The sequence below is a fragment of the Cetorhinus maximus genome, chromosome 6 (assembly GCF_964194155.1).
Source record: "Cetorhinus maximus chromosome 6, sCetMax3.hap1.1, whole genome shotgun sequence".
NCBI classification, from domain to species: Eukaryota; Metazoa; Chordata; class Chondrichthyes; order Lamniformes; family Cetorhinidae; genus Cetorhinus; species Cetorhinus maximus.
In genome coordinates, this window is record NC_135884.1 from 149,893,972 (window position 1) to 149,920,461 (window position 26,490).

A 26,490-nucleotide genomic window follows, 5' to 3' on the forward strand; every position below is an offset into this window, starting at 1 on the left:
GGTCTCAACCGTTTATGATCTATAATAATGTCTTGGATGAAAAGACTGATTGTCATGTAACCAAATTTGCTGATCATTCAAAGATAGGTAGAAAAGCAAGTTGGGAGGATACAAAGCGTCCACAAAGAGATATAGATAGCTTCACTGAGTTGACAAAAAATTGGCAGATGGAATATAATAGGAAAATGTGAAGTTGTGCACTTTGGCAGAAAGAATAGAAACGTAGAATATTATTTATTAATATTTAACTTGCAGAATTCTGCAGTATAGAGGAATTTGGGTGTCCTTGTACACGAACCACATAAAGTTAGCATACAGGTACAGCAAGTAATTAGGGAGGTAAATGGAATGCTGGCCTTTATTGCAAGGGGGATGGTGTATAAAAGCAGGGAAGTCTTGCTACAACTGCACAGGGCATTGGTGAGACCACACCTAGTACTGCATACAGTTCTGATCTCCTTACTTAAGGAGGGATATACTTGCATTCAAAGCAGTTCAGAGAAAGTTCACTAGGCTGATTCCGTGGATGACAGGAGTGTCTTATCGGGAAAGGTTGAGCAGGTTATGCCTGGACTCATTGGAGATTAGAAGAGTGAGAGGCGATCTTATTGAAACATGAGATTCTGAGGGGGCTTGCCAGGGTAGACGTTGGGAGGATGTTCCTTCCTGTGGGGGAATCTAGAACTAGGGGGCACAGTTTAAAAATAAGGGGTCTCTCAGTTAAGAGGGAGAAGAGGCGGAATGTCTTGTCTCAGAGGCTCATTCGTCTTTGGAATTCTCTTCCACAAAGAGCAGTAGAAGCTGGGGTCAAGGCTGAGTTAGATAGGTTTTTGATCGATGAGGGAGTCCAGGGTTATGGGAGAGCGTAAGGTGAGCAGGCAAGAAAGTGGAGTTGAGGCCATAATCATATCAACCATGATCTTATTGAACGATGGAGCAGGCTCGAGTGGCCAAATGGTCAATGCCTGCTCCTATTTCTTATGACCTTATAATTTTAGAAGTCTATAGATCATGAGGGAATAGGAAAAAAGAAAGACTTGTATTTCTGTAGCACCTTTCATGATCTCAGGACATCCCAAAGTGCTTTCCAGCCAATTAAGTATTTTTGAAATTACAGCTGTAATTTAGGAAGTGCAACAACCTATACTCAGCACATTCCCATAGATAACAATGTGATTTGACCAGATTAGCAGTTTTGGTGATGTTAATTGAGGAATTAATATTAGTCAGGATAATCTGGAGATCCACCTGCTCTTCAAAACAGTGTCATGAGGTTTTCTGTATCTAGCCACATCTCAGTTTCACACCTCACTTGGAAGATGGCACCTCTGACAGTGCAGCACTTCATCAGTACTATGCAGGAATGTCAGCTTAGATTTTGCAATCAAGTCCCCGGAGTGAAGGTTGAACCCATAACCTTCTGAATTCAAAGGCAAGTATGCTAACCAGCTGAACCATGGCTGACATAGGTGACAGAGTAATGGGGATACAGAAAGAGGAACAGGGTACCAAAGTGCATTGAAGGCTAGGAGAAAAAATTAGTGAAGTATTATAATAAATCTCTAATGATCAATTTAAAATTGTCAGCCTATAAATAATCAAACCATTGCTTGAGAACAATACAATCCCCACAGAGAAATCACTTCAAAAATTATCTAGAAAGGAAAAGATGGAGGAGTGATTCAATCTTGCCAGAAGTAATTAATCAGATTCAAATGAAAAAAAAAAGATGATCTGTAAATCATTGTGAGTGACTTATCAAAGCAAGCTCTGAAAGACCAGAGAGTTAAGAAGTATCTGAGACTGCTACGTCATGTGCACTTGTCAAAAAAAATGTCAGTTCAAAATTTAGCCTCTGTGAAAATTACTGTGAAAGGTTGGGTTCACACAGTTTAGTTTTCATCTTGCTTTACTGCAGACCTCTCAACAGTGACATTTGGAAAACTACAGAGGTCCTTCACATAAAACCGCTGAATTCTGCTCACACACAAGGAACACCAGGGCTATAGAGTATCACCAAATATAACAATCCTATCTGACTAATCTCCTCCTTGGAGAGACCTAATTGTGTCACGGAAAATATCACTCCAGTCACACATGAACGAGATCGTCAATCAAGAAAAGGTCTATTTTGTTTTTACATTACTACTCCCTGCTGCCTTTGCCTTCCTTGTGATGGCTATGAATACCTTTAGTGAAATAATGCATAGGCTGACCTGAGAATGCATTGCATCCTTCACTCAGAAGTAGACTGCAGCTAGTGATACAGGACAGCGGTGTCAAAAAAATAGCAGAGATGAAGAACCACAATGGCTGGAGTTATGAGATTAAACATGGAGAGCACAAGTTTAAAACTGATAAGCTCATGAAGACCTGGCCGTACTCGTATTATCTCCTTTTCTTTCTTAAGACTGGGCTCGTTGAGCTCAACCAGTGTCACTCCTTCTCTCCTTAAGAGACGTTCCTGTTGGTATGATCCCTGCAGAAGAGATAGCTGCAGTTGCATTCCTGCAGTCTCGTAATCTTCAAATAGGCCTTTGCATTCTGTGACGTGAGGGATAACAATTCTGAGCTAGGGGCCACCCTTTCTCCATTTGCAAGCAATAGGAAGAGCAAAACCGAAGTCATAGATATAAGATAGTCGCCAAGAAATCAAACAGGGGGTTCATGAGAAACATCTTTATCCAGGGAGTGTTGAAAACATGAAACTTGCTTCTTCATAGAGTAGTTGAGATGAATGAAATAGGTGAATTCACAGGGTAGCTAGATAAACACATAAGGGAGACAGGAACAGAAGGATATGTTGATGGGATGAGATGAAAAAGGCCGAGTGGAGCCTAAAAGCCAGCGTGACTGGTTGAGCAGAATCTGTTCCTGTGATGTCTGTTCTATGTAATCCCGCTTACATGAAAGTATCTGCATCAAATTTCTCCCACATCTAAATCTGACAGATGTCATGCGGAAGGAGAAATTTCCAATGTTTATTACTATTTCTCTGAATCATTGCTATAAGCATCTTCACTGCAAAGAATCTTTGCGTTGTTGACTCAAATAACATGCCTATAAATAGTTGTTTTGCTCCTTTTCTCTTTGTTTCCTGTGTTTGTAGTGGACAGGGATCTTTCCTGATGTGCAATGCAGTAAACTAGAATATGTGTTGCCTTTCTCAAAGCACAGTAATTGAATGGGCAGCTGTGGGGACATAGCTTGACCAATATGCTTCAAAATCATAAGATGCCTTTTGTTCCCTCTTTGCACTGTTACATGTGTCACTACAGGTAAAATAGCCTTGTCAAGTCAGATATTAGTTTGTACTTAACATCATTTATGACTTCATCCAATCCTTAGTCCCTCAGCAGTTGCACAACAAAGTAACATTTCTCTTTTGTCTCTTCAATACAGTTTCCTTCTTTCCTGAAGCAGCTGATTATGTTGGGGCATAATTCCCTTGATATGTCACTCCCCTCTCTATCATTTCACACTGGTATTACAAAATCTTATAAAGTATTTAGCAAAGTAAAAGGCCATGAAGCCCAACAGGTCCTTGGCAGTGTGTATGCTCCAAATTGCTAGCACAAAGGAAGATGGTTGTGGTTATTAGAGGTCAATCATCTCAGTTGCAGGACATCACTGCAGGAGTTCCTCAGGGTAGTGTCCTAGGCCCAACCATCTTCAGCTGCTTCATCAATGACCTTCCTTCCATCAAAAGGAAATGGGGATGTTCGCTGATGTTGCACAATGTTCAGAACCTTTCGCAACTCCTCAGATACTGAAGCAGTCCATGTCCAAATACAACAGGACCTGGGCAATGTCCAGGCTTGAGCTGACACGTGGCAAGTAACATTCGTGACACACAAGTGCCAGGCAATGACCATCTCCAACAAGAGAGAATCCAACCATCACCCCTTGACATTCAATGGCATTACCATCACTGAATCTCCCACTATCAACATCCTGGGGGTTACCATTGACCAGAATCTGAATTGGACTAACCATGGGCCGGATCTTCCAGTCAGTGAGCGGGGGCGGAGCCCACTCGCCGACGCGTAAAATGACACGGGATGACGTCAGGTGGAACTCCCGACGTCACCCCGCGTCATTTCCATTTTCAGGTCGGCGGGGGCGCAGCCAAGTCAGCTGTGCGCCCGCTGACCTGTCAATGGCCTATTGAGGCCATTGAAAAAAGAATTAAGGTCGTTAATGGACTTGCCCATCCAACCTTAAGGTTGGCGGGCAGGCCGGGAGCCCTGGCGGGCATTGGAAAAAGCATCAAACCTCATCCACGGGCGGGATGAGTTTTCATGAGGGTATTTAAATTTTTAAGAAAGGTTTCAATAAAACTTATGGACATGTCCCAACTCATGTGACAGTGTCACATGAGGGGACATGGCAGAGAAAATTTTTAAACATGTATATTAAAAGTTTTAAATCGGAGCTGATTTCCCTGAGGCAGCACTTAGCCTCAGGGAGATGAGTGCACTCTTTTGTGCGCATGCGTGAAAAAGGGCACTCCCGGCTGAGAGAATCACCCCCCCGCCCGCACAGAGACCGCTAGCGCCTCCTGGAGGATGTCATGTCGGGTGGGCCTTAATTGGCCCGCCCACGTAAAAAGGTGGCACGCGTGCTCCTATAAATACTGTGGCTACAAGAGCGGGTCAGAGGCTAGGAAACCTGTGGTGGATAACTCACCTTCTGACTCCTCAAAGCCTGTCCAGCACCTATGAGGCTCAAGTCAGGAGTGTGATGGAATCCTCCCCATTTGCCTGGATGAGTGCAGCTTCAACAACACGACAAAACATTGACTGCTTGACTGGCATCCCATCCACAAACATTCCCTCCACGACCAATGCATAGTGGCAGCAGTGTGTACCATTTACAAGGTGCACTGCAGAAACTCACCAAGACTCCTAGAAGCATGTCCCAAACCCATGACCACTACCATCTAGAAGGAAAAGGGCAGCAGATAGATGGGACCAGCACTACCTGGAGGTTCCCCTCCAAGCCACTTACCGCCCTCACTTGGAAATATATTGCCGTTCCTTCACTGTCACTGGTTCAAAATCGTGGAACTCCCTCCCTAACAGCACTGTGGGTGTATACCTACACCACATGGACTGCAGTGGTTCAAGAAGGCAGCTCACCACCACCTTCTCAAGGACAATTAAGGATGGGCAATAAATGCTGGTCTCACCAGTGATGCCCACATTCCATGAATAAATTTTTTTTAAAATGAGCCCGTACCCACCCCTCTTAACCTAACCTCTTAAACATATTTTTATACTCCTTTTTACCTGCTTATCTCACATTCCTTTAATTGTAATTACGTTATTTGCCTCGACAGGTGGGACTGAATTCCACTTTTCTCACCTCTCTCTGGGCAAAGGAGTTTCTCCTGAATGAATCCATAAGCAGCTTTAGCTGAGATTAACAACCTAATGAAACCTGGGACCACCCTGCCTATATGACTCAGTTTGACACTGAGCATTGCACCTGTCAACCGAGTGTTTCTGGCATTGTTCTGAGATGATGGCCCTTGATAAACACAGTTTATGCCGCAGCAAACAAAACCATTACTTCTGGGAAAACTAAACTGCAAAAAAACATCATTTATATCACAAGTATGCGAATAAACTTTGAGGTGATAAATATTCATTCTCACATACACCTGGTAAAGAAGATGGATTTAGTGACTGCTGTTATCAGCTTATTGGATAAAAACATTCTTCGTTAATTCAACGTAATATTACATTCATTGCAGGAGACGGTAACACCATAAATGGACCCGACCCTCTCCAGAAAGCGACTGTCCTCAGCCAGTTACATCAGTTGTACTGTCCACTGGACGTGACAAAGGGCATTCATTTTTTTTTTATTTTTAACCAGCTGCCCATAAATTCAGCCGCAAGCTAAAAATAAATCATTTTCAAACTCACTAGTGTTCTCTGTATTTTCCAAAGGCATAACCCACCACATACAGGAGGAAAGGAGATACATCGTGAGTAGCAAATTACCAGAGCTTGCTGTCAATTTATGCTGCTCTGCCTTTTACCCAAATGGCATCTCATCCTTAACCCCCAGTTATTATTAAGAACTTGCTGGATTTGCATATTAAGCTTATTGCAGAGATTTGAACCGGGGCTTATAACAGCATAACCAAACTTTTTTAAAATGTGATAGCGGTTTAGTCGTATAGCATTAAGATTAGGGTCCAGAAGGTGAACAATTGAAACTGTTGAGTCTCATTCCTGCCAGTAGTAAATTCTTCTTGGAGATTTAAAAATAAGCTTTTTTGCTTTTCTTTTTGTCTGTTTTTCTCTTGTTCTTCATCTTTTCCTCTCTTTATACCTTTTCCATACTGAATTTCACCCCAATTCACCTTATTTCCTGCTCTGTCCTTCCTGTTTCTTTCTCAATCCTTAAATCTCACTGAGTAAGGAGTTAGACTCTTAGGTTGGGATTTTCCAGCCCCATCGTTGCGGGAGCCGTTATGGGAGATTCGGTGGCCCAGCCAAAAGTCCACGGACGATTCCCGCAGTGGGCGAGGCCAGAAAATCCTGACCTTAGTCCCATCATCACCTCGTCAGAGATGAGGTGAGAGTGACTGCCCTTGTCATCCATGCAGCATTTGACAGAGTGTGGCATCAAGGAGCCCTAGCAAAACTGGGGTCAATGAGAATCAGGGGGAAAACTCTCCACTGGTTGGAATCATACCTAGCACAAAGGAAGATGTTTGGGGTTGTTGGGGGTCAATCATCTCAGTTCCAGGACATCACTGCAGGAGTTTCTCAGGGTAGTGCCCTAGGCTCAGCCATCTTCAGCTGCTTCATCAATGACCTTCCTTCCACCATAAGGTCAGAAGTGGGGATGTTCGCTGATGATTCCGCAATGTTCAGCACCATTTACAACTCCTCAGATACTGAAGCAGCCCATGTCCAAATGCATCAAGACCTGGACAATATCCAGGCTTGGGCTGACAAGTGGCAAGTAATATTTGCGCCACACAAGTGCCAGGCAATGACCATCTCCAACAAAAGAGAATCTCATCATTGCCCCTTGACATTCAATGGCATTACCATCACTGAATCCCCCACTATCAACATTGTGGGGGGTTACTATTGACCAGAAACTAAACTGGGCTAGCCATAAAAATACTGTGGCTACAAGAGCAGGTCAGAGGCTAGGGATCCTGCGGTGATCAACTCACCTCCTGACTCCCCAAAGCCTGTCCACCATCTACAAGGCACAAGTCAGGAGTGTGATGGATTATTCCCCGCTTGCCTGGATGAGTGCAGCTCCCACAACACTCAAGAAACTTGAGACCATCCAGGACAAAGCAGCCCACTTGATTGGCACCATATCCACAAACATTCACTCCCTCCACCACTGATGCACAGTAGCAGCAGTGTGTACCATCTACAAGATGCACTGCAGGAACTCAACAAGTCTCCTTAGACAGCACCTTCCAAATCCAAGACCACCGTAATCTAGAAGGACAAGGGGCAGCAGACACATGGTAACACCACCTCTTGGAAGTTCCCCTCCAAGCCACTCACCATCCTGACTTGGAAATATATCGCTGTTCCTTCACTGTCACTGGGTCAAAATCCTGGAACTCCCTCCCTAACAGCACCATAGGTGTACCTAAACCACATGGACTGCAGCTGTTCAAGAAGGCAGCTCACCACCACCTTCTCAAGGGCAATTAGGGATGGGCAATAATTGCTGGCCTGGTCAGCGCCTCTGACATCCCATGGATGAATTTTTTTTTAAATCACTCAGATCCCAGATGCCCTGTTATCAACCCATACTTCCAGCAACATACAAACCAAAACATTTTTGAAGTGAAAGGATGAGGGAAAAAGTCTATGTAATGAGAAATGACACAAGGTGCCCCAAACCACCAAGGCTTGTATCCAATATATTTCCCTGTGATTTCCTGTGTTGAGAGATTAATTGAAATAATTTTATAAACATACCCGGCCAACGAGTATAGGTTCGGGACCCGAAAATTCTTCCAGCACAAACATTTGGTTCCAGACCCAGCCTCTCTTAGCACGATTGAGAGCCCCAGGATCACCATTTAGCCCATCAAGCGCTAAGGTTGTTCCGTCCTGTAAATTCTGTGGTGGGTCCAATGTGATCGACTGCACGAAGGGAAGCACGCTAAACCATGCCAGTATCAACCGAGTGCGGATATCCATCAACATTGTTCCCAGCTTCTCGGGCATTATCCCGTCACTCTTCAAGCAGAATTCTGAGGGGTTGGGGACAGGAGGGTGGGTGGGGTGGCGAGTAACCAAAAAAAAACTGAAGCACTCCTCAGAAAATTTCCTTATTACTGCGGTCCTTTGCGGTTGAAAGTCACTAAGTTTGTCATGTGATAAATCGGCCTTTCTTGCACAGTTCCTTTGCTGCCTTTATAGGATACTGAGTGTAAAGGATAGAGGTGCCTTTAATCTATCAGCGGAGTTCATGGCTTGCTCGTTCACGTGAATGCTCTGGAAACATAATAAGAAAGAGTCATTAGCTTTCTTCCTAGCCTCGGTAACATAATCGTTGCCATTTCACATCTTTAAGGAGCACATGGAATCACAGAAGGGGGCCATTCAGCCTATCATGTCTGTGCTGTCTCTTTGGAAGAGCTTTCCAATTAGTCTCACACCCACTGTTCTTTCCCCGGAGCCCTGCATTTTTTGTAATGCCCCTTTTCAAGGTTTATCCAATTCCCTTCTGAAAATTGCTGTTGAATTTGCTTCCGCCGCCCTTTCAGGCTGCACATTTCAGGTCGAAATAACTTTCTTCATGAAAAGGATAATTAGAAAATTATTCTTTTCATTTGTTTACAAATGTATAGCAAATATAGGTTTCCTTCTAGATAATCTGTAATCGATCTAAAGATACTCACTTGCCAGTGATCATAATGAAACTGGCATACACCTCTTCTCCCTTCATCTAGCTGGGTCGAACGCCCTGATTGGGTGTTATTAATTCTATACAACATAAAACTGTTTGCCAAATAATTATCGTAGAAAGACAGTGCCTTAAATAATCTGATTGATACTCATGCTGAGCCATGGTTCCACAATCCACAATACCTTGGCCATGCGGTCATGTGTTTATGATATGAAGAATACAGTAAGTAGTAGCAGTTACATGGCCATGGGAATCATCAGCACCGAGTCCTTTAGATATATTTTTTTCATTCACAAGATTTGGGTGTCACTGGCAAGGCCAGCATTTATTACCTAGCCCTAATTGCCTTGAGAATTTAGTAGTAGCCACCTTCATTGACTATTGCAGTCTGTGTGGTGAAGGTTACGTTGTCGTGGTGATCGGCTACCGTTTGTCAGCTTAGAATCCGCCAGTGCTTCTTCAAGGTAGGCATCTCCGGAAGAGAAAGTGTATCAGAAGAAGGGAAGAGGGAGGTGGCCCTAATAGGACTGGAATAATGAATGTTCCACATATTCCTGCAGAAAGCCAGATATAACTGGGGCCCATGCGGATATCCATAGCAACACCTTTTATTTGGAGGAAGGCAAAGGTGTTGCTAAGGGTACCCGCATGGGTCCCAGTTATGCCTGCATTTTGTGGGATATGTGTAACATTCATCAGGCCCCCTCCCTCATCTTTTCAGGTTAGAATCCACCTCAGTGCTGTGGGTCTGGACACACTTATAGGGCAGAGTAGGTAAGTAAGACAGATTTCCTTCCCCGAAGGATATTAGTGAGCCAGATAGGTTTTTACAACAATCTGCTATTTACATGTTCACCATGCTGATACCAGCACTTTTTTTAAATCCAGATTTATTTAGTTAACTATTGTTATTTAGTTAAATCCCCCAGCTGCCATGGTGGATTTGAAATTACATATCCAAATCATTAGCCCAGTAATGTAACCTCTGCTATCATTCCCATGCCCAATCTGGTTCCTCTCCAGCTGTTCCATACAGACATGTTTTTCAACACTAGAGAACCACTGGCTGATGATAAGCAGCAGGGGAATTCGATGAATATTTGTCCTTCCCAAATTCACCAATTGTAGCAAATTTCCACATTAAGCCCAAGAAAGATTATTAATTCAGCACACACTTAGGATCAACCATTGTATTGTACATTTTAGGATGATGGTAGAAAAGGATGATAGACAATCAAGAGTAAGAATAATTAACAGGACAAGAGCCAACTTTGATGGGGCAAGAGCAGAGCTGGGCCAGGTAGACTGGAACAAAAGATTGGCAGGAAAATCTGTAGCTGAACAATGGGCGACCTTCAAAAAACAATTTGTTCGGGCACAGTCAAGGTATATTCCATCGGAAGGGAAAGGTAGGGCAAACAAATCCAGAACTCCCTAGATGAGAAAGGAGATTGGAATTAAGATAAAGAAGAAAAGGTGTGCTTATGACAGGTGTGGGGTAGAAAATACAATTGAGAACCAAGAGGAATACAGAAGGTTCAGAGGGGAGGTGAAAAAGCATATTAGAGAAGCGAGATATTAAATGAATACTCTGTATCCGTCTTTCCCAAGGAGGTAGATGCTACCCAGGCCATGATTACAGATGAGGAACCTGTCACTAGAAGGGTTCAAAATTGACAAGGAGGAAGGGTTAAATAGACTCTCAGAACTTAAAGTTGACAAGGCACTGGGGCCAGATGAGATGCATCCAAGGGTATTGAAGAAAGTGAGTGTAGAAATTGCAGAGGCCATAATCTTTCAGCCTTCCCCTAGACTTGGGGATGGTGCCAGAGGACTGGAGAATTGCAAACATTACACCCTTGTTCAAGAAAGGTTGTAAGAGTAAGCCCAGAAATTACAGTCAGTTTAACTTCAGTGGTGGGCAAGATTCTAGAAACAATTATTCAGGATAGAATTTGTAGTCACATGGAAAAATATGGGTTGATAAGGAAGAGCCAGCATGGATTTCTAAAGGGGAAATCTTGTTTAACTAACATTCTGGAGTTTTTTTGAAGAGGTCGATGAGGGTAATGTTGTTGATGTGGTGTACATGGACTTTCAAAAGGCATTTGACACAGCAGGCTTGTGAGAAAAGTTATTGCTCATGGAATAAAAGGGACAGTAGCAACGTGGATACAAAATTGGCCGAAAAAAGGAATCAGAGAGTAATGGTCAATGGATATTTTTTGGGCTGTAGGAAGGTCTGTAGTAGAGTTCCCCAGGGGTTGGTATTGGGACACTTGCTTTTCCTGATATATATTAATGATCTAGATCTTGGGTGTGCAGGGGACAATTTCAAAGTTTGCAGATGATGCGAAGCTTGGGAATGTAAACTGCGAGGAGGATGGTGTGGAACTTCAAGAGGACATAGACAAGTTGGTGGAGTGGGCAGATAGGTAGCAGATGAAGTTCAATGTGGAGAAGTGTGAGGTGATGCATTTTGGTGGAAGAACATGGACAGACAATATAAAATAATGGGTGAAATTTTAAAGGGAGTGCAGGAGCAGAAATACTTGGGTATATATGTGCATAGATCATTGAAGGGGGCGGGACAGGTGGAGATAGCAGTTACTAAAGCATATAGTATCCTGGGCTTTATTAATAGGGGCATAGAGTACAAGATCAGGGAGGTTATGCTGAATTAATAAATCAAACTCGTTCGACCTCAGCTGGAATATTGTGTACAGTTCTACGTGTAACACTATGGGAAGGATGTGAACACATTGGAGAGAGTGCAGGAAAGGCTTACAAGAATGGTTCCAGGGATGAGAAACTTCAGTTATGAGGATAAATTAGAAAGGTTGGGACTGTTCTTCTTGGAGAGATGAAGGCTAAGAGGAGATTTGATAGAGATGTTCAAAATCATGAGGGGGCTGGACAGAGTAGATAGGGAGAAGCTGTTCCTGTTTGTAAAAGGATAAAGGACGAGAGGGAACAGATTTAAAGTGATTTGCAAAAAGAAATAAAAGTGACGTGAGAAAAACTTTTTCACACAACGAGTGGTTCAGCTCTGGATGCACTGCCCGTAAGTGTGGTGGAAGCAGGTTCAATTGAAGCATTCAAGAGGGCATTAGATGATTAATTGAATGGAAACAATGTGCAAAGCTATGGGGAAAATGCAGAGCATTGGCACTAGGTCATAATGCTCATTTGGAGAGCTGGTGCAGACAGATGGGCTGAATGGCCTCCTTCTGTGTCGTTAAAATTCTGTGATTCTGTGAAAGCTGGGAACTTTTCTGATCTGTATGACTCAATACCACACTCATTCATCCATCTACCCACTGAGGCATAAAGCCCACAATTTATTGAAAGAAGTCAACCCTTCTAATTTGGCTCTGAAACATGTTATTGAAGCAATTTGACACCAAACTGAAAAAAGGAAACATTACTTTGTAACTAAAGGCTTGGTCGATTTTGGTGTGTACAAGGAATGGCATTGCAGGAGAACAGAGATGTAGAGAGATAGAAAAGTGGGAAGGAGTTCTAGAACTTAGGGCCTCGGCAGCTGAAGGCACAACACTGTGGTGGAGCGATGGAAATCAGGGATGTGCAAAAGGCCAGAATTGGAGGAGCGTAGATATCTCGGAGGGTTGTGGAGCTGGAGGAGGTTACAGAGATAGGGAAGGATCAAGTTATGGAGGGATTTGAAAACAAGGATGAGAATTTGAAAATTCAACGTGTTGCCAGGACATAGATCATTAGCTTTCCTGAAGTTCACTGGTGCCATATGGTCTGCTAATGTAACCTTTCCATAAAATAGAGATTTCTGCCAACAAACTCCTCAGCATATAAAATGACTAAATGTATGATTTCATTAAAGGATTAAGAAATCTCCCTTCATTCCAGTGGTATAGACAATCAATGTAAGTATAGATCCTCAACCCCCTGACTAAATTTCAGGTCACTTTCACTATTTCACTTCTTTCCAAGAGAATAGCATTGATTTCGAAACATAGTCTCCAGCTTCAAGACCTTAAGCACTTATCAGAAAACTTCTGCGCAGGATTACATGAGCAGTAATTTTTTTTGTTCATTCATGGGATGTGGGCATCACTGGCTGGGCCGGCATTTATTGCCCATCCCCAATTGCCCTTGAGAAGGTGGTGGTGAGCTGCCTTCTTGAACTGCTGCAGTCCAAGTAGTGTAGGCACACCCACAGCACTGTTAGGAAGGGAGTTCCAGGACTTTGACCCAGCAACAGTGAAGGAACGGCGGTATATTTCCAAGTTAGGATGGTGAGTGACTTGGAGGGGAACTTCCAGGTGGTGGCGTTCCCATGCATCTGCTGCCCTTGTCATTCTAGGTGGTAGCAGTCGTGGGTTTGGAAGGTGCTGTTGAAGGAGGCTTGGTGTATTCCTGCTGTACAATTGGCGGTGGAGGGAGTGAATGTTTGTGGATGGGGTGCCTATCAAGCGTGCTACTTTGTCTTGATGGTATTGAGCTTCTTGAATGTTGATGGAGCTGCACTCATCCAGGCAAATGAAGAGTATTCCATCACTCTCCTGACTTGTGCCCTGTAGATGGTGGACGGGATTTGGGGAGTCAGGAGGTGAGTTACTTGCCACCGGACTCCTGGCCTCTGACCTGCTCTTGTAGCCACAGTATTTATATGGCTAGTCCAGTTCAGTTTCTGGTCAATGGTAGCCCCCAGGATGTTGACAGTGGGGAATTCAGGGATGGTAATGCCATTGAATGTCAAGGGGGGATGGTTAGATTCTCTCTTGTTGGAGATGGTCATTGCCTGGCACTTGTATGGCATGAATATTACTTGCCACTTATCTGCCCAAGCCTGGATATTGTCCAGGTCATGCTGCATTTGGACTTGGACTGCTTCAGTATCAGAGGAACATTGTGCAATCATCAGCAAACATTCCCACTTCTGACCATATGATGGAAGGAAGGACATTGACGAAGCAGCTGAAGTTGGGTGGGCCGAGGATATATTTACTCAGCATATCAGGAGTTTCATTTCAGCAAGGTGGAAGATCTGAAGAACTTCCAGAAAGATAATGGGATAGGGGGTTTCTACTAGAAACTACGCAGGTTAGGTCACACTGCAAGTTTCCCCTGAAATTCATTTGTATAATCACAAACAGAAAATCTTCCATGAACTAGCACATTCAGGCAGCGTGATAGGAAAAGAAGAAATAATTACATTCTATTAAAACATATTCCTTGATGTATTTTAGATGTGGGAACCAGGTGCAGTTTTATTAATAAAGCGGAAAATGGTTTATCGCCAAACATAAGCATTTCTAATAAAGGTATCCTACTACTCCATCTGTGAGTAACCTGATAAGAAATCATTCAAAAAAAGCTATATGAACAATTTAATAGTTTCATTGGTGCATACAAGTCACTTTCTTAATAAATCTATTTCTTCTAATATAAAAAGCATTTAACTTGTGCTGACTGGCGCCCACGCATCTTGAAAAATGAGCACAATTTGTAGGCTTTTCCCAAACCTGCGAATATTGGCGTAATCTCGTCAATTCGACCTGCGATTGCGGCTAGTTTTGTGGAGGGCACCTGATGTGGGCAAATGGAATCTCGCATCAGCATAAAAGATCACAGAAAACATCAATGTAAGTGGTTTTGGCGGTAACTCACTTACATTGAAAAGTTTCATGATTTTTGGAGCTGGTTCCACTGATTTTGCTGACAGTACTAATGGAAATGAGTGGAAACTTGGCCAGAAATTTTCTACACAGACAGGCTTTGTCAAAGTTGAAGTGGAGCTCTTTACTGGGGTTTCTTACAGACATTAGTTCGTACGCACAGTAAATCCACAGCATTATCTCGTGCCAACGAAAGCATAACAAGAAGGTAAGATTGTCACACAAAGAATGATCAACACTTTGAATGGAAGGCCAGTTTCCAGGAAGAGTTGAGTATACTCAAGGCTGGGATCCATAGATTTTTTTTTCTTATAAGGAAATCAAGGGATATAGGTCAGGCAGGAAAGTATTGAGGTCAAAGATTGGCTGTGATCTTACTGGAAAGGCGCAGCAGGTTTGAGGGGCCATGTGGCTACTCCTGCTTCTGTTTCTTATGTTCTCATATAAGGGGAGGCAAAAACCTTTGTCTATTAAGAGAGAGTTTGCATGGAGTTGAGCATCTGTAGGATTTCCATTCTGGAACTGTTATGAGATGAATGGCTTTTCCTGTCTGTGAATATCTAATCCCGTTCTGACTATCCAATGTCTGTTGTTTACTGGTTCAATTCCGCTGCCTGTACCACAAAATTGTAACTTTTGTGATGCATCATGGCCTTAAAAATGAAACTTTTTCTTTGACATTATATTCTATTTGTAGTAGGTATATGTGGCACTAATTTCAGGAGAGGACGGTGAGGCCCATTTTAATCAAAGTTCTTGAGTCAGGTAAACCAAAACTCTTTCTTCCGTGTTTATTTGTTCACAGGAATGGGCATTGCTGGCTAGGCCAGTATTTATTTCCCATCCTTAATCACCATTGAGAAGGTGGTGGTAGGCCAATTGCTTGAACTGCTGCAGTCCATGGGGTGTAGGTACATGCACAGCGCAATTCAGAAGGGAGTTCCAGGAGTTTGACCCAGCAACAGTGAAGGAACGGTGATATATTTCGAAGTCAGGATGGTAAGTGGCTTGGGGGGCAACTTCCAGGTGGTGGTGCTCCCATCTAGCTGCTGCCCTTGTCCTTCTTGATAGTAGTGGTCGTGGGTTTGGAAGATGCTGCCTAAGGAGCCTTAGTGAGTTCCTAGATGGTACACACTGCTGCCTCTTGTGCATCGGTGGTGGAGGGAGTGAATGTTGAAGGTGGTGGATGGGGTGTCAATAAAGTAGGGTGCTTTGCCTTGGGTGGTGCCGAGTTTCTTGAGTGTTGTTGGAGCTGCGCTCATCTCAGCAAGTGGAGAGTATTCCATCACACTCCTGGCTTGTGCCTTGTAGGACTGATTTTGGGGAGACAGGAGGTGAATTACTTGCTGCACAATTCCCAGCTTCTGCCCTGCTCTTGTAGTCACAATATTTATATTGCTGGTCCAGTTCAGTTTCTGTCAAAGATCTCTGAAGGCGGAGGGGCATGTTAGTAGGGTGGTGAAAAAGGCATATGGGACACTTGCCTTTATCAATCGAGGCATAGATTACAAAAGTAGGGAGGTCATGTTGGAGTTGTATAGAACCTTGGTGAGGCCACAGCTGGAGTATTGTGTGCAGTTCTGGTTGCCACATTATAGGAAGGATGTGATTGCACTGGAGGGGGTGCAGAGGAGATTCACCAGGATGTTGCCTGGGATGAAACGTTTAAGTTATGAAGAGAGGTTGGATAGACTTGGATTGTTTTCGTTGGAGTGGAGAAGACTGAGGGGCGACCTGATCGAGGTGTAGAAGGTTATGAGGGGCATGGACAGGGTGGATAGGGAGCAGCTGTTCCCCTTAGTCGAAGGGTCAGTCATGAGGGGACATAAGTTCAAGGTGAGGGGCAGGAGGTTTAGGGGGGATGTGAGGAAAAACGTTTTTACCCAGAGGGTGGTGACGGCCTGGAATGTGCTGCCTGGGAGGGTGGTGGGTGCCTCACATCCTTTAAAAAGTACTTGGGTGAGCACTTGGCACGTCAGAATATTCAAGGCGATGGGCCAAGTGCTGGTAAATGGGATTGGATGGGTAGGTCAGGTGTTTCTCACGTGTCGGTGCAGACTCGATGGGGCAAAGGGCCTCTTCTGCATTGTGTGTTTCTGTGATACCTCCCATGATGTTAATCATGGGGGATTCAGCAATGGTGTGTGATTGAATGGCAAGAGGAGATGGTTAGATTCTCTCTTGTTGGAGATGATCATTGCCTGCACTTGTGTGGCATGAATGGTACTTGCCACTTATCAGTCCAACAAAAGTGGAGCTGATTAAATTAAGCCCAATGGCCAACTCCAGCTCCTCCAGGTACCATGCCCTAAGCGGCCATTGGCAACTATGGGCTTCCATTGGATTGGTCCATGATTATGCTTGGCAAAGTACTTCAATGGTTTGCCATTGCCTTCTGCAGTATGGCTGGCCAGAAAACACTCCTGCTTTTAGTGCCTGCCAGCAGGTATATTGGAAGGATTTGCAGGCTGATAATCAACACATTTGGCCATGTTATGAATGCACCTTCCTTGGCCATCAAGTACTAAAGTGGGGCTTCAACCTGGAGCTCCTGGCCCAGAGGTATGGACACTACCCACTGCACCACAAGTCCACCGATGATCAACTACACCTTCACTTTTGAACTGAAACCCTAGCCAGTCTTGTCATTTTAAAACCTAATACAACAAAGCCCCATTAAGTTAAAGAGTCCTTATGACTTCATAAGATATCTTGTCAACTGTAGAAATCTGGTGAGAGTGGTTATTATATGAATGTAAGAAATAGGGGCTGTCGCTTCATGCCTGCTCTGCCATTCAAGAGGATCATGCTGGATCTTCTGCATTAACTCCACCTTCTCACACTATCCCTGTATCCTTTGATTCCCTTAGTATCCAAAATTCTATCGATCTCTGCCTTGAGTATACTCAATGACTGAGCATCCACAACTCTCTGGAGTAGAGAATTCTAAAGATCCACAACGCTCTGAATGAAGAAATTCCTCCTCTTCGCAGTCCAAAACGGCCAATCCCTTATTCTGAGACTGTGACACCGATCCTAGACTCTCAGCCAGGAGAAACATTTTCTGAGCACCTATCCTGTCCGGCCCCTTAGTAATTTTTATAAGTTCCATAAACACGATTTTAATCCAACCTGTGGTTCAGGAAACTGATGGGATCAGATGCAATACCGGTTTTACAAACCAACTAGTATTATTCTGCTAAAGTCAATGGACAATGGTATTGGGCAGGATGTAAAACAAATGTTCCACCCAAACCCATGGTCTGGATTTTACAAGGTACCATATTAGTCGCATCCTTGAATGAAAACTCAGTCGTCAGACCACCCACCCAAATTCTGGCTGCCACACAGGGATATTACACTGGGAGCAGCCTTAATTGGTTAAGAATGAGATTCCCCACTCCCACCCGCCCGCCCCACATTGCCATTACCTGGGAAGAAGTCCCGTTATAGAGGAACTACCGGCCAATCTGATTGGCTGGCAGCTCTGTAGTCTCAGCAGTGCCAGAATTGGGCGGTGGCCACTGCTGGGACTACAGCCAGTCCCTGAGGAAGAAGAATGATGGAGACCAGACTGAAAGGTATGTCTGGGATTTTGGATGGGCCTGCCTTGCAGACCCCAGCAAGAGGGCTGCCCAGGGGTTGTGGGGACCAGTTTTAGAGGTCAAGGGGAAAGGATTAAAGAGGGGGTACATTCTTGGGGGAGGGGAGGTGTGCACTCCGTTGAGTACAGGGGACCTGCCAAAGGAGGTACGCCCCTCTTCCTGACCGACAGCAACCCGTGCAATGAAAGCTGCTGGGCTACCTGTCTGGCATCTGCCACTAATTGGCCACTTAAGGATCGCAATAGGCCCAAGGGTGGGCAGGCTGCCTAATGCCTTCTCCACCCACTGAATTATAGGAGATAGGTTGGGGGCGTGCACGGGAAGGTGGTGGGAAGGCCATCTGTTTTATTTTACGAGCTCAACCCTCTTCGCTTTCAAATACGCCAGCGGGGTGCTGTAAAATACAGCCCCTTGGGTTTTCTTCCTGCCAAATTAGGTTAAAATTGACCCCAATTCATTTCTTTGAAGTGCAGTGACTATCAAACACAGCAGCCATTTTGTGCAGGCGCTCCACAAACAGCAATGAGATGGAAAGCCAGTCAATCGTTTTTGGATGATGTTTGAGGGATCAATCTTAGTTGATTACAAGGAGAATTTACTGGCCTTAGCAGGGTACAAGGAAATGTTGGACATGTGCCTGAAGTACTGGAACAGGCAGCCAGGACCTTGGGCTAACATTCCATCTAGAGGACAATGCAGTTCTGGAGTCTCCAACTATATCATAGTTTGGATCCTGGAGTGGGTTCAGACTTCTGCCTAAGGCAATGCTACTACTATTGCACCAAGCCAAACTGCAAAGAGGGAGAAACTGTGGGTTGGTAACTGGAGATCACAGTTTTAAGATAACTGGCAAAAGAACTGGGGGACAGTTGAGAAGAATTATTTTTTACGCAGCAACCTGGAAGACATTGCCCAAAGAGGGTGGTGGAAGCAGATTCAATATTATATTTCAGAAGGGAATTGGAGATGTATTGAAAAGGAATAAAAACATGCTGGGCTATGGAGAAGGAAATAATTGCACAAAGATGGGTGGCAGGTCAAAAGATTAGACAGAATGTAAAAAACTGCAAAGATTGACAAGGAAGGAAAAATGAGTGTACGAGAGAAAGCTCGCCAGAAATATAAAGATAAATAGTAAGAGTTTCTATAGATATTTGAAAAAGAAAAGAGTTAGCAAAGTGAGCTTTGGTCCTATAGAAAGTGAGTCTGGAAAATTAATAATGGAAAATAAGGAGATGGAAGATGAATGAGCTGGTATTTTCCATTGGTCTTTACTATAGAGGATACAAGTAACATCCCATAAATTACTGTAAATCATGAAATGGAAGGGAGAGAGGAACTCAAGAAAATTGCAAATCATTAGCGAAGTGGTATTGAGAAAATTGTTGGAGTTGCAGGCTTTTTAAAAAAATTATTTTTCATGGGATGTGGGTATCACTGGCTAGGCCAGCATTTATTGCCCTTGTTCAGAGTCAGCCACATTGCTGCGGGTCTGGAGTCACATGTAGGCCAGACCAGGTAAGGGCAGCAGATTTCCTTCCCTAAAGGACTTTAGTGAACCAAATGAGTTTTTACAACAATTGACAATGGTTTCATGGTCATCATCAGACTTTCAATTCCAGATTTTTATTGAATTCAAATTTCACCATCTGCCGTGGTGGGATTCAAACCCAGGTCTCCAGAGCATTACCCTGGGTCTCTGGAATACCAGGTCAGTGACAATGCCACCATGTCACTGCCTCCCCAAGTCCCTGGGTCCTGAGGGACTTCATCTTAGGGTCTTAAAATAAGTGATCAGGGAGATAGTTGATGCCTTGGTTTTAATTTTCCAAAAGGATTCAGGATAGGTTCCATTAGATTAGGGAATAGTGAATGTAACTCCTTTACTCAAAAAGGGATGGAGACAGAAAGCAGGAAACTACAGGTCAGCTAGCTTCACATATGTCATAGGAAATTTGTGAGAAGCTATTATTAAAGATGTTATAATAGGGCACTTAGATAAATTCAAGTTAGTCAGGCAGAGTGAGCATGATTTTGTGAAAGGGAAATCATGTTTAACAAATTTATTGGAGTTCTTTGAAGCAGTAATGTGCTATAGTTAAAGGGGAACCAGTGGATGTACTGTACTTAGATTTCCAGAAGGCATCTGATAAGGTGCCACATCAAAAGTTATTAGGAAAAATAAAAGCTTATGGTGTAGGGGGTAATATATTGGCATGGATAGAAGATTGGCTAGCTAACAGAAAACAGGGAGTAGGCATAAAATGATCTTTTTCTGGTTGGCAAAGTGCAACAAGTGGTGTGCCACAGGGATCAGTGCTGGGGCCTGAACTTTTTACAATTCATATAAATGACTTGGATGAAGGGACTGAAGGCATGGTTGTTGAATTTGCTGATGACACAAAAATAGGTAGGAAAGTAATTTGTGAAGAGGACATAAGGAGGCTACGAAGGGATATTAATAGGTTAGGTGACTGGGTAAAAACTTGGCAAATGGAGTATAATGTGGAAATGTGAAATTGTCCATTTTGGTAGGAAAAATAAACAAAGCATACTATCTAAATATTGAGAGATTGCAGAGCTCTGAGATGCAGAAGGATCTGGGTGTCCTAGTGCATGAACCACAAAAGGTTAGTATGCAGGTATAGCAAATAATTAGGAAAACTAATGGAATGTTGTTGTTTATTGTGAGGGGAATGAATACAAAAGTAGGGAGGTTATACTTCAGTTATATAGGGCATTGGTGAGACCACATCTGGGGTACTGTGCACAGCATTGGTCTCCTTATTTAAGGAAGGATGGAAAGCATTGAAAGCAGTTCAGAGAAGGTTTTCTAAACTAATACCTGGAATGGGTGAGTTGTCTTATGAGGAAAGTTTGGACAAGCTAGGCTTGTATCTGCTGGTGTTTAGAAGAGTAAACATATAAGGTCCTGAGTGATCTTGACAAGGTGAATGTGAAGTGGATGTTTTCTCTAATGGGAGAATCTAGAACTGGGGTCACTATTTAAAAATAAGGGGTTGTCAATTTAAGACTGAGGAGAATTTTTTTTCTTTCAGAGGGTCATCAGTCTTTGGAATTCTCTTCCTCAAAAGGCGGTGGAAGCAGGCTCTTTGAATATTTTTTGAGGCAGAGGTAGATAGATTCTTGATAAGCAAAGGGGGAAAAGGCTATGGTGGTAGGTGGGAATGTGGAGTTGAGGTTGCAGTCAGATCAGCCATGATCTTATTAAATGGCAGAGCAGGCTCGAGGGGCCGAGTGGCCTACTCCTGCTCCTAATTTGTATATACATATATGTTTGTAAGGAGTAGGGGAGCAGAACCAATTGGATAGCACTTTCAAAGAGCCAGCACAGGCACTTTGAACCAAATGGCCTCCTTGTGTGGAATTTGATTCCACAAAGAATGAATAGATGTAAAGAAACAAAACCACTCTATCATTTCCCATTGGGCCTTGTACTTGAAAAAGAGAGAATTCTGGCAATACCTTAATGAAGTTGTGTTTTATTGAGTGTTTCTTGCTGAGCTAGACTGCACTATGAAATAGAATTAGGTAAGCAATGATGAGACCTAGTACATAACCAGCTTGCGAGACTATATTCAGAAAATAACTGACAATGATGACCTATTACCTCCTAATGTTGCCGAGAATAATACATCAGTTACTTAGTTTCTAAAACCTTATGGAAGACTATCCATCTGTGAAAACTACCTGATGCAATAGATCTCATTGTAATTTTGCTCTGGTTTTGATATATTCTGATGAAGGTTAAAGAGAATTGAGTGAAGCTTTGAAGAAAGCTTTGTGCCTCATGATTTCAAATATAGTCCATTCACTTCTGTTCTTTGACAGATTAATAAGGGTGAATATGGGTGGGGAGAGAGTGCAAGGTAAGTGGGTGTTCCATTAACATTCACTGCTGAATAAACAGTAATTCTGTACTTGCTGAAAACAACAAGTAATACTTTAGTGTTCACTCTTTTGACTGAATGGGTCATTATTTAAGACACAAAATGTTCTGATTACCACTATCTCCCTCAATGCCCAAGAACAGCAACTTGCATTTATATAGCACCATTAATAATGGGAACGCTTCACAGGAGCATAATCAGGCAAAGTTTGGCACCAAACACCAACACATAAGAAGAAATTAAGACAGAAGCTTGGTCAGAAGAGCAGACCCAAAGAAGGACGGTGAGTTGCATCTCCAGCTTGGAGGCCTAATCAACAACAGCTTATATTTATACAGTGCCTTTAACATAACAAAATGTTTCACAGGAGCATTATAAAACAAAGTATGACAACGAGCCACATAAGGAGACATTAGGTCATGTGACCAAAATCTTGGTTATAGAGGTAAGTTTTAAAGAGAAAAGCGAGATAGAGAGGCAGAGAGGTGTAGGGAGGGTGTTTGGGGCCAGGACAACTGAAGGCACAGCCACTAATAGTGGAGCAATTAGAATTTGGAATGCACAAGGGACCAGAATTAGAGGAGAGCAGATATCTTGGAGGTTTTTGGGGTTGGACGAGATTACACAGAAAGGGAAGGGCAAGGACATTGAAGTTTTTGAAAACAAGAACGAGAATTTTAAAATCAAGATGTTGCTTGACCGGAAGTCAAAGTAAGTCAGTGAGCGATAGGGGAGCGGGATTTGATGCAAGTTAAGTCACAGGCAGCAGAGTTTGGATGACCTCAAGTTTATGGAGGGTAGAATATGGGAGATCAGCCAGGAGTGCATTGGAATAGTCAAGTCGAGAGGTAATGAAGGCACGGATGAGGGTTTTAGCAGCAGGTGAGCTGAGACAATGGAAAAGTTGAGAGTTGTTATAAAGTTGGAAATAGGTGAGCTTAGTGATTGTGCGAATATGAGATTGGAAACGCATCTAAGGGTCAAGTGCGACAACAAAGGTGTGAATGGATTGAGTTAATCTCGGACTGTTACCTGATCAGAGGCTGGCAGCTTTGCACCTTGGCCATGTCACTGAATGAGATGGTCGCGTTGGTACTGTGGGTGTGGCCATTGCCACCGGCAGCCCCCTGCTTGGGCAATTGAAACTCCTTGCAGCTGGTGGCATCCCCAGCCAGCTGGTAGGTGCTCTGCAGCTGGTCAAATGTTGGCAACCCTTCAAAATGGCCCTTACGGGGTAGGTAAATATTTAAATTAGCTGCCTGCCTTCAATCTGCCGGCAGCCACTATACTCCGCTGCTGCTCCCAAATGGCTCAGTGGTGGGGCTGCATTGGGGAGCCATCCCAACATGGCTGCCTGGCACTTAGAGGCGATCCTGTCCACAGGGGCTGATAAAATTCCACTCTCTGTTTCTCTCTCCACATATGCTGTCTGACCTACTGTGTATTTCCAGCACTTTCTGTTTCTTTTTCAGGTTTCCAGTATCTGCAATAATTTTGTCTTTGTAATTGGAGACCACATCTACAAACACCAAATAAGAATTCCTCTTATCACTGTGTGCAACAACATTGTAAATAGCCTGGTGGAGTTTTCCTCTGTTCACTGCTTCAGATGAAATTATGAACAAAATCTACAATTACATTTTCCTCAGAAATTGTTCCAAGGACCTTCACAATTCTATCATTCATAGAGGATGCTTATCTCATTGGAACCATCTGTAGTCATGCACTGAGTGCTCTTGCATTTCCAAGTGTCCATTAACTATCTCAATGAAATCTACTTAAACCCATTTTTTTTGCCACGGGCAATGACTTCAGCCTGATTCAATGATTCATTTAATTTATCAATGTAGCACAGAAATGAGATTGTGCAAAACACATGCTTAATTTAATGACCTCCACCTCACATCTAATTGGGCAACTGTTCGTGTGATACTACAAGACATAGGATCACAGGAGTTATGGGAATACCCCAGGGATGTTAGTTTGTCAAACTGCACCACTGGATTATGGCATTAACCCCAGCCCTTCCATGAAATCAGGTGTTGAGTAGTAATATGCTAAACACAATGAATTTTTTAAAAAATTATTCTTTCATGGGATGTGGGCATCGCTGACAAGGCCAGCAGTTAATGGCCATCCCTAATTGCCCTCAAAGTGAATGGTTTGCTAGACCACCTCAGTGGGCAGTTAACCACATTGCTGTGGGTCTGGAGTCACACGCAGACCAGTTAAGGACGGCAGATTTCCTTCCCTAAAGGGCATTAGCGAACTAGATGGGTTTTTACAACAATCAATGATAGCTTCATGGTCACCATTACTGAGACTAGCTTTCAATTCCAGATCTTTTTTATTAATTGAATTTAAAGTCCACCAGCTACCATGGTAGGAATTGAACCCATGTCCCCAAAACAATAGCCTGGGCCGCTGGATTAATGGGCCAGTGGCATTACCACTTAGCCAACATCTCCCCCTTCAATTAAATGATTTATATACAGTGAAACTTCTCAGGTTGATAGATATTTGAAAAGGAAACATTTGAAGATCTATGAGGTAAAAAAGCAGGAGAGTGGAGCTAGTTGACGAGCTCTCTCAAAGAGTCAGCATAGAAATAATGGGCCAAATATTTTTCTTTTTTGCTTTATGGTTCTAGGATTGGCTCTGGGTTCAACTCCCAAACCCAGGATTTGAGCGTAAAATCTGGGCTGACATACTGCAGTATTGAGGGAATACTGAACTGTCAGAGGTGCTGTCCTTCCAATGAAATCAAATCGTAGACAGGGTGCAGTACAGAAGGAGTCCAATCAGCTCATTATGCCCGTGCTCGCTCTCTGTAAGACCAACTCAGCTAGTTCCACTCCTCCGTCTTCCCCCTTTAGCACTATGGCATATTTTTTTCTCTTCAGATAATGATCCTATTTCCTTTTGAAAGCTATGGTTGAATCTGCCACCACCACAGTCTCAGGCCGTGCATTCCACATCCTAACCATTCACTACATAAAAAGGTTTTTCCTCATGCCACCTTTTGCTAATCACCTTAAATTGGTGCCCTTTGCTTCTTGATCCTTCCGCTAATGGAGAATAGTTTATTTTTATCTATTCTGTGCATATCTTTAAGAAAAAGCAAAATACTGCAGATGCTGGAGATGTGAAATAAAAACAGAAAGTTCTGGTAAAACTCAGCAAGTCTGGCAGCATCTCTGGAGAGAGAAACAGGGTTAACGTTTCGAGTCCTTCTGAAGAAGAGTCAAAATGTTAACTCTGTTTTTCTCTGCACAGATGCTGCCAGACTTGCTGAGATTTTCCAGAACGTCCTGTTTTTATTTCTGCCCAGATCCTTCATGATTTTGAACACTTTTATTCAATATCCTCTCACACTGTTCTTCTCTAAAGAGAACAGCCCCAGCTTCACTAATTACCTCTGCCGCTAAAGGAAGGGGTAATGTTTTTTTTTCCCTTGTTTGCTTGTCTGTTGGTCTGTAAACAATATATCTCAAAACTGGGTGGATGGATTGCAATGAAACTTTATAAGCAGACAGAGTGTGGCCAAAGGGAGCACTGATTCGTTTTTGGTGAAGGTGTGGATTCGATCCGGATCCTGGAATTTTTCAAGGATCCGTGAACATTAGCAGATAGGGCAATTCTTTTTAAAATAATGCTGTGGGCTGTTTTATTTGGAAAGCTGTGGATTGTCTCAGCTGCTGCAGTGGAATCTGTCCCAGCCGTCAAAATGTGAGCAGAGTTTTCAGTGCAGGTTTTTGGATGTGGATTGGACCGAGTGAGGTGGTAGCCCTTATTGAAAAAGATTTCTTTTTTCAGGTTTCGAGATACAGAGCATCAGCGAGTCAGGGAAAAGCCTCCTGGAAGAGCTACAGAATTACAATAATGCTGCATTAACACAGCGTGGCAGAGATATATGGTTTACAGAGCGTCCCCTTCACTTGTCTATCCACGTAACCGAAGTCTCCCATCGGCAAAATCTTTCCTGAATTTCCCCCAAGACCTTTACACATTTCTTAAAGCGTGGTGACTGGAATAGATTACAATACTTCAGTTGAGACCAAACCAGTGCTTTATAAAAGTTCACTATAAGTTCCAAGGCCTTGTCTGCCCTCTCAGGTGGCTGTAAAGATCCAAATAGCACTATTTCAAAGAAGAGCAGAGGAGTTGTCCCCATTTATACTTAGACCAGCATGTTCCTATGTTCCTGTAACACCAAGGTCCAGCTCCCTCCCTATCTGCACTGTGGGTATTCCTACACCACAGGGGCTGCAGCGGTTCAAGAAGGCAGCTCACCACCACCTTCTCACGGGCGACTAGGGATGGGCAATAAATGCTGGCCTAGCCAGCGACACCCACCTCCCGTGAATGAATAATAAAAATAATCCGGAGGTTTATTAGCTGACT

The 26,490-nt window shown here is 43.3% G+C and overlaps 1 protein-coding gene across 2 annotated transcripts in view; it reads right to left on the reverse strand.

Moving 5' to 3' along the window:
* Nucleotides 1-26,490, reverse strand: part of LOC144682225 (cadherin-8-like) — a 266,245-nt gene that overhangs the window by 219,895 nt on the left and 19,860 nt on the right. For both annotated transcript variants that reach the window (XM_078544648.1, XM_078544647.1), the window contains exon 2: nt 7,977-8,498. In XM_078544648.1, the coding sequence (XP_078400774.1) occupies nt 7,977-8,228 (252 nt within the window). In that variant the 5' untranslated portion in view covers nt 8,229-8,498. The remainder of the gene's footprint in view (nt 1-7,976; nt 8,499-26,490) is intronic.